Source organism: Boleophthalmus pectinirostris, unplaced genomic scaffold (genome assembly GCF_026225935.1).
Source record: "Boleophthalmus pectinirostris isolate CB_2022bp ecotype Guang Dong unplaced genomic scaffold, ASM2622593v1 HiC_scaffold_8, whole genome shotgun sequence".
NCBI lineage: Eukaryota > Metazoa > Chordata > Actinopteri > Gobiiformes > Gobiidae > Boleophthalmus > Boleophthalmus pectinirostris.
The window spans coordinates 10,955,973-10,971,872 of record NW_026571515.1 but is presented as its reverse complement, the minus strand read 5'-3'; the positions used below and the strand labels follow the sequence as shown (position 1 = coordinate 10,971,872).

Below are 15,900 nucleotides of genomic sequence, written 5' to 3'. Positions count from 1 at the left end.
AGGAGGAGAACGAGGTTTTTGGCCGTAGTCCGTTGAAAGGAACGTGTGGATGCGGAGACGTAGCCAAGAGTGGTGAGTGGCGATGTGCTTCACTTCAGTGAAGCGAAGTTGATAACTTGTAGGTCGGATGAATGCTCTTTGACCGTTCAGACTGAAGTCACATGTCAAAAGATCAGATATGTATCGGTTTTAGGACATAAATCATGTGCATTTGTCATTCAGATGTCATGTGATTCATGTCATCAGACAGGGGCAAAAAATATTTGCGTCACTTCAGGCTAGTTAAAGCCTTAGAATTTGTTTGAGCTTTACTTTACTATGATTGTTCAATTTTACTGCTCAGTAATCCCACAAAATCCTTTTATTGGTCTCTAAGGGTCAATTCCAGAACCAATAAAGTGATATTGACTGATTATCTACAACCATGTAAACAACCGGGTCACACAGTCTGCTCAAATTACGAGCTTTATCTGTGGAGAGGTGACGATGCACAAGTAAATGTCTTTGCTGTTGGGCTGTAAAATCTGTGCATCGTTCGTTCATTTGTTTTTCAATATAAAACCAAAAATAAGAAAACAAAAAAAACAACTAATTTACTTCATTATTTGTCTCCAAAACCAAAATGAAAAAATTGATAACGATTTGTTTTTTCAGTTCCTGATTTTGTGTTTAAATGAATAATGGAAAAAACGGATAACGGCCATTTTCCGTTTCCATGACTTAAACTACGATGCCGGACATTTGCGCCGAATACGGACTGAACCAGGAGTGAACCAGGACTGAACCAGGACTGAACCAGGACTAAACCAGGACTAAACCAGGACTAAACAGTTTTCAGTCTTGGTCTGGTCCCAGTGTCAGTCCTGGTCTCAGTCCTGGTTTGGTCCTGGTCTGGTCTCTGTCCCAGTCAGTCTCGGTCCCGGTCCCAGTCTCGGTCCCAGTCCCGGTCCCGGTCCCGGTCCCGGTCCCGGTCCCAGTCTCGGTCTCGGTCCCCGTTTTTTTGATGGGGTTGGAGGCTTAAGAGCGTGCCTAATAGCTCAGAAAATACGGTAAGTTTATTAAGGGCTTTTCACAACTTTACAAGATCAGAACTAACAACTAGCATGCTAACAGCACAATTCCTGGTTCTCAGACGATAAAACACTTCATAATTAGAGCCAAACAGCAGCACTTAGACCCTACGAGCTGCTCTTAATGTATTTAGGCAAGACAGGTTTCAATTTACTACATTAAAAACACACGCAGCTTTTCAGTTAGGGGTCCGTCACTTTCTCGTTTCTATGGATATGTCATTGCTCTGCTTTGAATGTTCCACAGTATGGCATTAGACCAGATCTACCTTAACATTTATTCAATTACAGGTGGTTTTATTGCTCAAAAATACCAAGAAAAACAGGCATTCTGACTGTGAGCGGGGTCGCCTCTTCGTCTCTGCAGATCTGACCTGTAACTTGGTCTGGTTTGGTCTCCATGGAGATAGAAAGGTTTAATAACATACTGTGAAACTGTTTGAGCGGAAATAAAATAACGCCTCTTTAAACAAGACATATGATGCTTTTTTCTGGTATTTTTAAGGAACTCGTAACATGCACACACTCTCATTGGACACTGTGTTCACTGTAATCTGTAATATTGATTTTACTTAACAATAGAAGTGGGTCAATCGACTTCCTGCTTAAACTGCAAAATCCTTCAAAACAGCTTCTCCGATTCAAGCGAAATGCCACTGTAACATGCAGCAGAAGGACTGAGCCGGCCGTGTTTTCAAACCTCATACACCTTCACGAGAATCATTTAGAACAGGCAAAAGTACGGAAGCTGAGAGGGGTCACAACAAACGCAAACGCCGCAACAAATACAAAAATGTGACTCATATTAGTCATGAATGGGCCGAGTGCAGAAAACTTTTTCTGAATTACACACTAGATTCACAGTTTAATTATTACCAACGACCACAAACCGAGGATGTCCCAATTTTTGTTTTTTTTTTATTTTATTTTGAAAATCTGATCACTGTTATGCACGGGCGTACTGATTTGGGTTTTTTTGCGTAACTTTTTTTTATGGTTTATTTATGCGTGGCTGTGTGGAGCCTATAAATACGGCTGTCTGTGTGTGGCGTGCTCTCTCTCTGCTCTGCTCTGGGCTGTCATGTAGCTCTCGTTAGCCATTAGCCTTTTGTTTTGACCTGATGGGACCGGCTGTTCTGTTTTCGCTTTTCTTCTGGGTTCAGGTTTGTTTGGGATTATTCTTGTCTTTGGCCCGGTGTTGCATCTTTTTATTCTGTTTGGGTGGCTCACCAGGTCCACCTTTCTGTTTATTAATTTTCATTATTTTTTGGGCACGGGAGGGTTTTTCCACCCATCCATTTTCTTCCGCTTATCCGGGGCCGGGGCAGCAGTCTAAGTTTTTAAATTTTAGTTTTTAAAAAGTTAAGGGTTTTTAATTTTTTTAAACGTAAAACATTAAAGGTTGTATGGAGGATTTTTTTTTGTTTCAAATTGTCAATGATAGATTATAAAGATGCAGTAGCCTTGTAATTATGATGACCAAAAAAAAGAGAATAAAAATTCATCAACTCTGGACGTGGTGGGGCTAAACATTTGCCAATAGATAACGACACTGCCTCGTTATCTGTGAGCTGACAGGCTGTCAACCAATCTCCCTACGTTTCTAGCGTAACTGACTTGCCTGCGCGCCGCCGGTACGTGGCTTACGTACGTCTGTCACGCAGTCCACAGACGCAAGCCGCACAGACGCTGTTTACTCCACCAACGCAACAGTTCTTAGCGGCTTTTTTTTACCTATATCTTCCTCGCAGTTCGCACAAAGTTTGTTGCAATGGCGACAAGAATCCAGGAGCAGTTCGCCGCAAAAGAAAGTCTGTTTTTGAGGTCGCTGAAAGAAGAAGACAAGGGGAAAAGCAGCGAAGCCAAACTAAGGTGATTCTTATAGATTCATTCCAGCGATGGCGCGACTGAAGCAGACGCAGGGTCTAAAGACTGACGCACTGGTCCACAAATTACTCCTGGACAGGTCACTTCTGCTTATTATGAAAACGTACTTTATTTCCAAGAGCTAGTCAAACGTTTTTCAGGACACGAAAGCGATATCCTATGTCTGAAAACGTAATTTTCAAGGCAAAGAAAGAGTCCGAATCTCCGCGCAACCTTCTCTGCACCCTTTCCTGCTCCTGTCCCCGCTGCCCGATCCGCTCTTCCCCCTGCTCCTCACTTCTCCGGGCACGGAATCTCCGCGCACCCACTCCCCTCTCCTCTCTCCTCTCCCTCTCTCCTCTCCCTGCTCTCTGCTCCGCTCTTCTCCCTGCTCCTCACTTCTCGTCCGCGAACGAAATGTCCGCACACCCCCTCCCCCCGCTCCTCACTTCTCCGTCTTGCCTAACCAACACTGTAGTTAGTTGTTTACAAGTCATGTGCAGCGCACCGGCTGTAAACAAACCTGTTTCTGGCGTAAGGAGGAGGCGGGAGGAGGCGTTTCTACGTAGGAGCTGTAGGGGAGGGGGGGGTGGTTTCACGCATGCGCAACATTTGAAAAAGGACAAACAGTCGCTGGATTTCTCGTTCCTTGGAAAATCCTCTATACAACCTTTAAGAACCAACTAGAAATAAAAGAAACTAAAAAGCAACTTTTTGACTTCTGTGTCCTTCGGGTCGTAACAATCACCCTAAGATAGACGCCTATAAAACATAAACCATTGTCCATTTATTAGTGCACAAAGTTGGGCATCAAAATGGTACATGTACAATAGTAAAATGCATTCAATTAATCAAATTTTACTTATTCAACACAATACATATAATTCAGAAATCCCTTGGTGAGCTACTTGGAAGGGGGTGGAGAGATACTGGTGGCTCCCGAGCTACAGGTTGGAGACAAATGATTCTAGCGAAGGTGTATTGATTGTGTAAAAACGCAGTGGAGCAGAAGGTGGAACAGAGTGTTTTCCATTTGAGAGAAGAACTCAGTCTAAATATGTTAAGTGTGTTCAACATGTGTGAACGAAACAAAACACAACTCCAGTTATGTTTGTGATGAGGAAACATTATAACATAGATCAGAAAATGCCGTGATATTTGCCCTTTAAAAGCTCATAAAAAGTCCGTTTAATGCAATAAATCCCCTTTAATCTGCGTTGAGTAGATTATTAGGAAACACAGTCTATAATAAGGGTATGAACACGCTCTTACAGAGATGTGACGCCAGCTTTTTATGCGTAATGTATCCCCCATTTAGAGCACGTTAGAGCCTTTTAAAGTGTCGCAAATGCCAAGTTAACATGAGTCACCCTGAGGTCCTCCAGCTCTCACTCACATCGCTCCACCTAATAAAAAGTAGATTCAAATATTCTCCTAAGTTATTTTAAATGACGGCAAGCACAGACACGCAGCAAAGTGAAAAGGAGGACAGGATTAAAGTGTCATAAATGATAAGTCATTGAGGGCGGATTATTCGACGTGATTTGTTTAAAGCTTGTTTTGCAATAAAATACTATAGTTGTGATGTACTTTTTTTTTTTGTATGACAGTTACTTTTAATTTGAGTTCCTTGCACCACTCCTCTATGTATGGTTTAGTTTTGAAAATATCAGACTTTGTGCATTGTTTTATGTTTTGTCCTTTGTCTGTTGCTTTGCCTGGAATGTTCCTCAGTATGTCTTTAAACACATCTTAATAGTGGCTAGTGTGCAACTTTAACTTCAAATTATAAATCAGATGTTGTGTCCAGACGGTTTTACTTTTACTTGAACAGTAAATTCTTTAAATACATTTTACTCTGACTTCTTGTACCACGATTTTGTACTTTTACTTCAAAATTATTATTAGAAGTAGCAGTAGTCTCTTAGTTAAAGGACCCGTATGACGTTATTTTTTGATGGTATAATGCTGTTTCATCATCACAAACAGACCTGGAGTTGTGTTTTGTTTCATTACCTCCGCCAAGGAGGTTATGTTTTTGCCGGCATTTGTCTGTTTGTTTGTTTGTCTGTTAGCAACATAACTCAAAAAGTTATGGACCGATTTTGATGAAATTTTCAGGATTTGTTGGAAATGTGAAAAGGAAGAACTGATTTCATTTTGGGGGTGATCCGGAAGAAATCCTGGATTCTGGATCACTTTGAAATTTTAGTTAACATTGTGGTAAATGGGGCCAAAAATTTTGTTTCTCAATATCTCGGTTAATTATTGACCAAACCCCATGAAATTTGACTCAGGGATGGACAATGGGATCCTCTTTCATATTCCAAAGGCTGATCTGGATCTGTTCCAGAAGACTGATTTTATCGCAATTTATATAAAAAATTGGGGTAGTCCTTGGCGGAGGTCTGCGCTCTCTGAGTGCTTTTCTAGTATTTAGGCTGAGTTTTTCTCTCAAATTGAAAACACTTGGATGTCATGTGGTGATACAGGAAGTGCTCCGCTGTGTTTTTAAACTCTGCTTACAGTCACTAGAATCATTGGGATCATTTCAGTCCTGGAATTGCCAATCTCTGTTGAACTAAAGGTAAAAGGAGCTGTTCACTTGAAAACTACAGGTTCTAGGGATGTAACAATAACCGAAATATTGTGATATCGTATCGTCAAAGTTCTCACAATAATATCGTGGACCATCACAATATATCGAATTACAAGTCTCTTTGCTTAAATTAAGAGTTATGGTGCAGCAATAGCTAAAAGAAGACAGAGGGAACTACATAGACCATGATCCTTTGCTCCATTTCAGTGTAAACATAACAAGAAATAACAATTCTAAGCACTTTTAAGTTCTTTGGATTAAGTCTTGTCAAGGCATTTTAAGAGGAAAAAGTAGAATATTCAGTTTTGTTTGCCTCCACAAAATATCACAATAAATATCGTACCGTGACATGTATATCGTGAAAATATCGTACAGAGAGATTTGGATATTGTTACATCCCTAATCGTGAGCTTTCCCACGATATCGCAATAAATATCGTACCGTGAGGTTCATACTGTGACGACATCGTATCGTGAGACTTGGATATCATTACACACCTAACAGGTTCTTGACATCACAAGGTGGAACAGAGCATTTTGAGCTTTGAAGGCGTAGGCAGACTAATAATAAAGCATTACTCAAACATGTGAATGAAACAAAACATAACTTTGGGTATGTTTTTGATAAGATAACAACAAGGATGGTTTAAATAGGGCCTGGAAGAGATCTCTAGATTACTCAGACACGCATGGGTGATCTAAAACTTCTTCAGCCATGTTTTTGATGAGGGAACAACATTATAACTAGAGCCCGACCGATATATCGGTTGGCCGATATTATCGGCTGATATGGGCAACTTTAGGCATATCAGCTATCGGCCAATATGCTTCCTGATAGGGGCCGATATTTCACGTGGGCATGTTATACCTCGTTATAAAGCTTAGACTCTCTACATTCTGTTCATTTAATCCAATTTACAGACAGATAAATGTCCTAATATGTGGCTCCACATCAGTATTTATCTACGGAGTCATTTGTGTGTGTGTGTCCGTACTGTCCCTGAACACACCACAGAGTCGCGTCACTCACGTGTGTTTGTTTACACCTGCAGACACAGATCAAAACACTGAGATTATATTCTTTTTACGGACAATCGGTTTGAGTCTGGATTAAAAGGACATTTATTAGTGCAGATTTGTGATGTGAGGAGGAGCCTGTATGAGCGGTGAGTGTTGGAAATATGTCGACTCTGAAGCTAGTTTTTGTCATTTGTTATGGGTTAGCTGCTGTAGCTCCCGCACATAAACAGACTGTTTTCTATTGGTCTGTTCTAAAGTGACTATATTTGCTACTGGACCTGCACTGATATGTAAATGAGCTGTGAACAGACGTGTGAATTATGACATTTGCGCATATAATTAATTACCGCGGCGCGCACGTATTTACGGCTAAAGGCTAATAGCGCTACTTTCTTTACTAGTTATGGGTCCGTCGCGAACGAAATGACTCTTAGAACCGGCTCTTTGAAGGGAACGACGGGAGCCTGATCCTTATTGGGAGCCGTGTTTTCTCTTTCTCTCACTTTTTTTCTCTTCACGCCGCGTGCAGACTCGTGGTTTGACAGCGGCAGCGGCTAAAAACGAAACTTTGAGAAATTTGCGTGTACGTAGGATTAAAGAAAATAAAAATAAAAAAACGAGCATATTTGACTGTAGTTTAGCATAAAATAAATAAGTCCCGGTTTAGTCCTTTTTCAGTCCTGGTTTAGACCTGGTTCAGTCCTGATTCAGTCCTGCTTTAGACGTGCTTTAGACCTGCTTGCAACAAAACAATCTGAAGAGCCACTTGGGAGCCAAAAGAACCAGCAGCTTTTAGTGAGCCGAGCCAAAAGAGCCGGTTCTCTAAAAAGAACTGGAATACCCATCACTAGTGTCTAGAATGTGATGCAAAAATGCCATTAAGTCAACCTACTGTCTGTAAATATGATGTAAAGAGGCAGAATAACAATAAATGTTGCCTAAATAAACCCAATTTAAAATCCACCAGAGCCAAACCTAAGTTTTTTAAACAATTCAACATTTACAATGAATTTTTACATCACTAAATATATCGGTGATTATATCGGCAGCTCCAACTTCCATTATATTGGTTTCATATCGGCCACAGCAAAATCCATATCGGTCGGGCTCTAATTATAACATGGTAGAAAGCCCCAAAAAGTTTATTTTTGGACTAGTAAATAAAAAAGCACCTCTGATCACCAGCAGAAATAGTCACACTAACACATCTATACGAAAGTACCTTGCCCAAAGACACAACAACAATTGCATATACACACTTTACCAGAATATGGGACCAAATACTGATCTAAACAAGGACCAGAACAGAATCAAAAAAGACTACATCAGGTCTCAACTGGAATCAAACTAGGCCAAGCGTGAAGCCACACTAACCATGGCTAAATCTGAACTATGTGGTGCACTATGTAACTTTTCTGGTGGGGTTAGTCACCTGCTTGTTTCTACAGAGATGTTATAGTTTTACGTGTAATGTTTCAGACTATGGCATTAAAGTTATCTCCATGGAAACAACCGGGTTAGGTCATTAAGCAAAGCGCAGTCAAATCTGTGGAAAGGTCAGTAAGAGGAATACATGTTTTTAGAGCAGTAGTGGAGTTAGTAATTTGGCGGCCCAAGGGAAATTTGAGTTTGGGGCCCTCACTAAAATGCATTGTTTTTTTTGGTTTTTTTTGTATACATTTTTAAAAACATTTATTGCCCTCTTGTTCATGAGACACGCACATCTTGCCTTGGGTTTGTACCTTGCCCACTTTTACATTTTCAAGTAAGGGTAACTTTCTGTTTAAAGACTACTGTTTTAACCCCCGTTGAGCACCTGTACTGCTATTTTTTACTCTTTTATGACCTAGTGAAGCGCTCTATCTCTTTTTCTTCATCTGACACGCACATCTTTATTTGAATTATGGTGGATTGGAAACTTGTCTTATTAGTTTGGTCGCCTACTAGATAACCAGAACTGAAAATAGTTTTATTTTTTTGCTAGTACAACTGCATTTTTGTTTACATCCATTATATATGATTCTATTTATACTATGATTATGTTAAAATCAGGGTCCATTCTAACGTGAAAGGGGATAAGCTTTGACAGTTAAAATAGATTTCACAATCAGATACTATTTTGATGCTACTCTCATTTAATGTCATACTGAGGAAAAAAATCTAATTGCACTGGGGAGAATTGTTTGGGGGCCCCTCCAGGTTCGGGGGGCCCTAGACAGCCGCCTACTGTTGCCTAATGGTAGCACCGCCTCTGTTTTAGAAGTATTTTGAGCACTTGCATTTGAATAAATACAATACACAAGGTTAAAGAGCTCATATTATGCTTATTTTCTGATCTATTTCCTCATCACAAACAGACCCGGCGTTGTGTTTTGTCCCATTCACACATGTTCAACACACAAACCCTTAATATTTAGAGTTTTTCTCAAACTGAAAACACTTAGTTCCACCTTGTGATGTCATGTGGTAATACACGACATGCTCCACTGTGTTTTTAAACTCTACACACCTTCACTAGAATCATTCGGATAATTTCAGCCCTAGAATTGCCAATCTCAACTGAACTATAAAGGTAAACGGAGGTGTTATCTTGAAAACTACAGGTGCTAGGGATGTAACAATAACCGAAATATCGTGATATTGTATCGTCAAATTTCTCACAGTAATATCATGGACCATCACAATATATCGAATTACAAGTCTCTTTGCTTAAATTAAGAGTTATGGCGCATCAATAGCTAAAAAAGACAAAGTGAACTACATAGACCATGATCCTTTGCTCCATTTCAGTGTAGACTACAAGAAGAAATAACAGTTTTAAGCACTTTTAAGTCTTAGTTCTTTGGATTAAGTCTTCTCAAGGCATTTTAAGAGGAAAAAGTAGCATATTCACAGTTTTTTGCCTCCACAAAATATTGCAATTAATATCACACCGTGAGATGAATATTGTTATGTATGTTATGAAACTTCATGACATCACAAGGTGGAACAGTGCATTCTGAGCTTTTGGATATGTAAACAGACTAATAATGATGGACATTTACAAACGTGTGAAACAAAACACAACCGGGTGTGTTTTTGATAAGGGAAGCTCACAAGAGTCAACAAAATATACGACTTTGATGCGGTATTCCAGGTAAATCATTGACATATCGATAGAGACAAACTTTCGGCGTATCCCACGGTAAAAAAAAGTTCCACAGTGCACCTTTTTAATTCAAGATATCCACTGTAGTTTCACGATGACAAGCTTTCACACGTCTACCACAACCGCATCGAAGGCGCCACAGCCAACTTCCCCAAACTATGTGCGTAAAGTCACGATTGCAATTTTAGAAATGAGGCAAGACCAGAGCGCTGCGGCTGTGCGAGTAACACCACGTGTGTTACGATGCAAACCGGGCACCAGCGACTCCTAAAAGTCTACAGAAACACGACAAAGCACCAACAAAATCCTACCTTTGTCTGGGCTCCGAGGACGACACCGAGTTGCAACTGTGGACCGAGAGAAGCGTGGACGACTTGCGCGGTCCGAGAGGCGAAGGCAGCAGACTGGCGTTGGAGGGGGACGGGGACAGCGGGGACAGGAGGTTAGTGTCCCCGGGCGAAGGGAAGGATCCTCGGCGACGGCCCAGCAGCACCTCGGCATCGCTCAGACCCGCTGTGTCCGACGGTAGGACCAGGATAGGCGGCACGGTGAGAACTCTGGGCACGTCCGAACTCGCCGTATTGTGCGTAAAAGTCCCGTAGCTCGTGTTATTGTTGTTCGCGGCGGCATCCGGGCTCACGCTGACGCCGGGGACGTCGCTGTCTATCCGGGGAGGGTTACTCTGCACGGGCCGTCCATCCAGCGAGATATTGCTGAGGAAGAGAAGAGCCGCTTGCCTGCGCTTGGAGCTCTCCCGGTTCCTTCGGCTCTGCTCCCGGGAACAAAGCGCTTTCTTGGTGCACACGGGGGCCGGCTGCTCGCAGGTCGCCGCCGCAGCCATGGCTCTGTCCCCCCCCGGTCGCAGAGAGGGAGTAAAGCTGGTGGACGATGAGAGCAGCTCCGGGACCAGACGGACCAGCCGCTGTCAAATCCCTTTTACCCGGCGAGAGAGCGCGCTACACCCCGCCGCCGTGTGATTGGTGCGGAGCGGGTTACGTCGGGACGCAGAGGCTCCTTCGTACACGCCCACTGTGAGAATGTAAATAAGAGCCCAAACTGCAGCGATAAAACAGGCTTTACTCAGCAAATAAAACGACAAGAAACATGACCTAATTTTGAATCAGCTGGAATCACATGGACAGAACATTTTATTACTGTCATGTTATAATGTTGTTTCCTCGTTACAAACATACATAGAGTTAACGCTCTGCAATTAATCGAATTTTGATCGGGATTTGTGATTTGATTTGTGTGTCAAACGATCTCCAAACTCAAATAACCGAATTGAAACGATTTAGCTTAACAAGTTTATTTTGGGATTTTTTTTTTTTTTTAATAAATAAGTATATTTATTTTCTTAATATAGAAATTGTTGAACAGCAGGATATATTATTATTATTATTATTATTATTATTATTATTATTATTATCAACAGCAATAATAATAATAATAATAATAATAATAATAATAATAATAATAATAAGTATATTTATTTTCTTAATATAGAAATTGTAGAACAGCAGGATATATTATTATTATTATTATTATTATTATTATTATTATTAGCATCAATAGCAGCAATAATAATAATAATAATGATAATAATGCACCAGTTTTATATAGCGGGTTTCTATACCCTGTGATACTGACAGAAGCAAGGCTGCCAATCTGCACCATCAGCCCTTCTGACCACCACCATCACTCACTCTTACACACACACCACTTTCATACTACACAGTGGGGGTGAAGTGTCTTGCCTAAGGACACAACAACAGTTTTTGTGACTGGCGCCCCCCTGTGGCACCTGATTCTCCCAGTGGTCTCCCATCCAAGTACCAACCAGGCTCAGACTTGCTTAGCTTCTGAGATATGACAGGACAACCAGCATGGCCGCATATAGTTTATTTTGGATACATTGATGTTTTTCTATGCCTTATTTCATGTCTGCAGGTGGGTGGAGAGTCCTTGCCTCAAGTGGAGGAGTTCAAGTATCTCGGGGATTTGTTCACGAGTGAGGGGAGGATGGAGTGTGAGATTGACAGGCGGATTGGTGCAGCGGCGGCAGTGATGTGGTTGCTGTGAAGAGGGAGCTGAGTTGAAAGGCAAAGCTCTAGATTTATCGGGCAATCTATGTAATGATAATGATCAAAAGGACGAGATCGTGGATACAAGTGGCCAAAATGAGTTTCCTTCGCAGGGTGGCTGGGCGCTCCCTTAGAGACAGGGTGAGGAGCTCAGTCACACGGGATGAGCTCGGAGTAGAACCGCTGCTCCTCCACGCAGAGAGGAGCCAGTTGAGGTGGCTCGGGTATCTGTTAAGGATGCCTCCTGAGCGCCTCCCTCTGGAGGTGTTCTGGGCATGTCCCACCGGGAGAAGGCCCCAGGGAAGACCCAGGACATGCTGGAGGGTCTATGTCTCTCAGCTGACCTGGGAACGCCTTAGGGTCCCCCTGGAGGAGCTGGAGGACGTGTGCGTGGAAAGGGAAGTCTGGGAGGCCCTGCTTAGACTGCTGCCTCCGCGACCTGGCCCTGGATAAAGTGGAAGAAAATGGATGGATGGAATTATTTTATGTTCGAAGTATATTTTATTAATTTTTTGTTTTACACTGTACATCACAAAACTGCATATTTGTAGAGTATATTTATTTTCAATTTGAAAGTTTTGCGTAAATGATCAATAACATAGTGTTTTTTTGAGAGAGAAATGCTAAATAAATGCATTGTGTAACAAAAAAATAATCATTTGTGTAATCATGATTTCACTATTGACCAAAATAATCGTGATAATGATTTTTTTCCATAATCGAGCAGCCCTACCTGGAGTTGTGTTTTGTTTCATTCACACATGTCTGAGTAATCTAGTCTGTACATCTCCAAAGCTCAGAATGCTCCGTTCAATCTTACAATGTCATGTAGTGGTAGTTTTCAAGTTAGCCGCTCCTTTTAACTTTTGTTTTGTAGAAATTTGGAATTCTCAGGTCTGAAATCATCCAAATGATTCTAGTGAAGGTTTCTGGAGTTTAAAATCACAGTTGAGAACTTCCTGTATTACCACACGACATCACAACATGGAACAAAGTATTTTCCATTTGAGAGAAGAACTCAGCCTAAATATGCAAATTTTGTGTGTTAAACGTGTGTGTGAATGAAACAAAACACAACTCCAGGTTTGTTTGTGACAAGGAAACATTAAAACGTAAATCAGAAAATAGTGTAATATGGACCCTTTAATGACGCACTGTGTAACTTCCCTTAGGGAATTTTTCTTCTCCTCGTCTCCATGAGAGGGATGTTTCACAATATGGCATTAAAGCTTTATATTTTTAAATATTATTATTTATTATTATTTTTTGTATGTATGCATTTATTTATTAGTATTATTTATTTATTACTGTATTTATTTACACATCTTATTATTGTAAAAATCCCTTATGCATTCTTACAGTGAACGGGATCGCCTCTCCACAAATCTGACACGTCTGAAAATGAGATGACTGATAAATACTTTCAATGCAATACTGTGAAACTATCCAGGCAAAACTGTAACATCTCCATGGAGACAAGCAGGTGACAAAGCATTATCGATAAACGTTACACAGTGCAGCTTTAAAATGTTACAGTGCTAATTTATGGCTTGCTCTTATTACTGCTTTGCTATTATTACATATGTACATGTCTGTGTCCTTTCTGACCCACAGTGGCATGAGCTGTCCCTCCCCGCCGGATTACCTCACCGTGATTGGCTGTCTCTCTCCCAGGCGCCTCCTCTGATTGGCTGCTGATCCTTTGTTATGAAACCTGACGAGTGGATTTTCTCGCCCGTGATCCCTCGGAGAGTGCCACTAACCCGAATGGATCAGACCACCACACGCCAGCCCCAGTAAAGAGGCTAAATATACCCCATAGGACATGCAGGGTAATCTCCAACTGCACCGCTCGTGGTCATGACACTGATGCACTGAGCTGCTAATGAGCCAGGCGATGGGAAAGTGTGGCAGGGCGCTGAGGCGAGGCTAATGGAGCGGGAATGACTCTTATGGGTTTAAGTAGAGCTATTCGTCATTGTCAATTGGAAGTTTGTAAAAAAAATAAAAAAAAAATACAGGAAGTAGATTGAGGTTTTTGCAAATGATACAAGAACAGAATACAAAAACAAAACAGATGATACACTGCAGTACATCACAAAGTACAAAGTGACACATTGTTGGAGTTGTCCTAATAAGTGAAAAATTCCTCAGTCATCCAGGTAGAATCCATGGCAAAAATTTAGTTTGGTCGACGTTTTGCAGCTCATCCAAGCTGCTTCCTCAGTTCTGGTCAGACGCTGGTGGACAATTCCTTATATCTGTCTGCAGGGAGGAACTAACTAACTATCAACACAGACGAGAGAGCAGCAGTGGACCTCAGTCTGCTGTACATCTCCACTTAAAAAACACGTGCCACTCTTTTGAGGACAGTGAGGTACGGATCTTAGCCAAAGAAAAGAATTGGTTTGAGAGGGGAGTTAAAGAAGCCATTTTTGTTAAGAAAGAGAATCCTTCTCTAAACAGAAATGGAGGACTCAGACACTGTCTAACTCCTATTTACAGCTCCATCCTCAAACCTAGATCTGAACAAACAAGAGAACAATAGGTGTAGCCAGGTCAGGTCCAGAGATGTGAAAGCTCCCATTATGGCCTGAATGGTTCTACTAATAAGACCCCACACTCAGTACAGCTCAATAGGCCTAACTAACTAAAAAAAACTGTAAACAAGTAGGCGTGCTAGTTTCAGAGTAGTTGGTTAGCTCCTCCCTGCAGACAGAAATAAGGAAGTGTCCACCAGCATTCTGACCAGAACTGAAGAAGCAGGTTGGATGAGCTGCGAAACGTATTTGACCAAACAAAATTTTTGTCCAGTCGACAAACTGATCTCTCTCCTTTGCCTTGTCCCAATGAGGTTCATTTGGTCTTCCGATAGTTTATGTTATTAGGTTCTTTTTTCAGACCAAGAGTTTGTTTTCATACTGACAGTTTCGACTGCTCCCTGCGGTCTTCCTCAGAGTCACGTGATGTTGCTGTGACGTGTCCGCTCAGCTGATTTAAACAGGTTTTGGCGCTGTCTTCTGACCGGTGGAGGCAGGACGACAGCGCCATCTGCAGTCCGACTTCCTCAGGACAGTATCCCAGGTGTGTGAGAGTAAAAAAGCCCCCTCGTCCCAGTTTATAGTCCAACGGTCATGTTTCCTTATTTCGATTGCCTCTTTAATCCAGCGTCGATGTTTGTTTTCCTGTGTCCCAGTGATATTTGCTCTGTCCCAGTCCATAATGTGCTTCTCTCTTTTACAGTGCCCAGAAATGGACGATTTGTGTTGTTCATGTTCTACTTTGTGTTTTGTTGCTCGTGTTTCGCCTTCGCTGTTTCCTTCTCGCATTCTGTCCTATTTTCTTTTTTTCGTGTACTGAACGCCCTCCCTGTTTCCTCCGTGTGTGTTTTATTACAGGACATGCAGGGTATTTCATATATGACATTACATTTATATGAGGAGTTGTTTAGACCTGAGTTATAAAGGGAATCCCTCCATCTGTATCATCTATATATTCTTTGGAATGTTCAGAATGACATCTACTATTTTTATACAGAGGGATAACAGTCTAGTCACCACCAGGGATGCTCCGATCCTTCTTTTTCTGTTCCAGTACTTTGGCTTTAAGTATCTGTCAGTACCTGATATTAACCGATACCAGGGCAGAGACTGAAAATATTTATTTCCTTTAAACACAAGCATGGTAAAAAAAATTATCCAAATGTGTATTGTAAGAGCCCACATTACATTATTTTCTGATCTATGTATGAGGAGATTCACTGGTGACCAAATGTACATCTTCGTAAAGTTTTGGAGAAGTGTGTAACTCTGGATCCCACTCGAGGAATTATATGCAATGCCTGTTATAAATAATGCACAATGATCAGTCTCCGCAGACTCTTACTTAGAACGAGAGAACGTCTGACCAATGGGAGGAGAGGAAAGAGAAAAGACACCGTGAGTCCTGGTTAGTTTGTCACTTGGCAAGACACTTTATCCACATTGTCTATTCATATGTAGCTCTTTGTGAGAGGAAGGGCTTCTGATGTAAAAACCTGCCAAGTCACTGTTTTGTACTGCTCCTGGTTTAGAGCCAGCTTTTGTTCCATCAGTTTGTTTTGTTTTGTATCCTG

General features: G+C 41.4%; 1 protein-coding gene across 1 annotated transcript in view; it reads right to left on the bottom strand.

Moving 5' to 3' along the window:
- cables2b (Cdk5 and Abl enzyme substrate 2b) overlaps positions 1-10,651 on the bottom strand; it is an 87,942-nt gene extending 77,291 nt beyond the window's left edge. Inside the window, exon 1 of the mRNA XM_020933459.2 lies at positions 10,014-10,651. Coding sequence (XP_020789118.1) covers positions 10,014-10,543 — 530 coding nt within the window. The 5' untranslated portion in view covers positions 10,544-10,651. The remainder of the gene's footprint in view (positions 1-10,013) is intronic.
- Between the last annotated feature and the right edge of the window lie 5,249 nt (positions 10,652-15,900).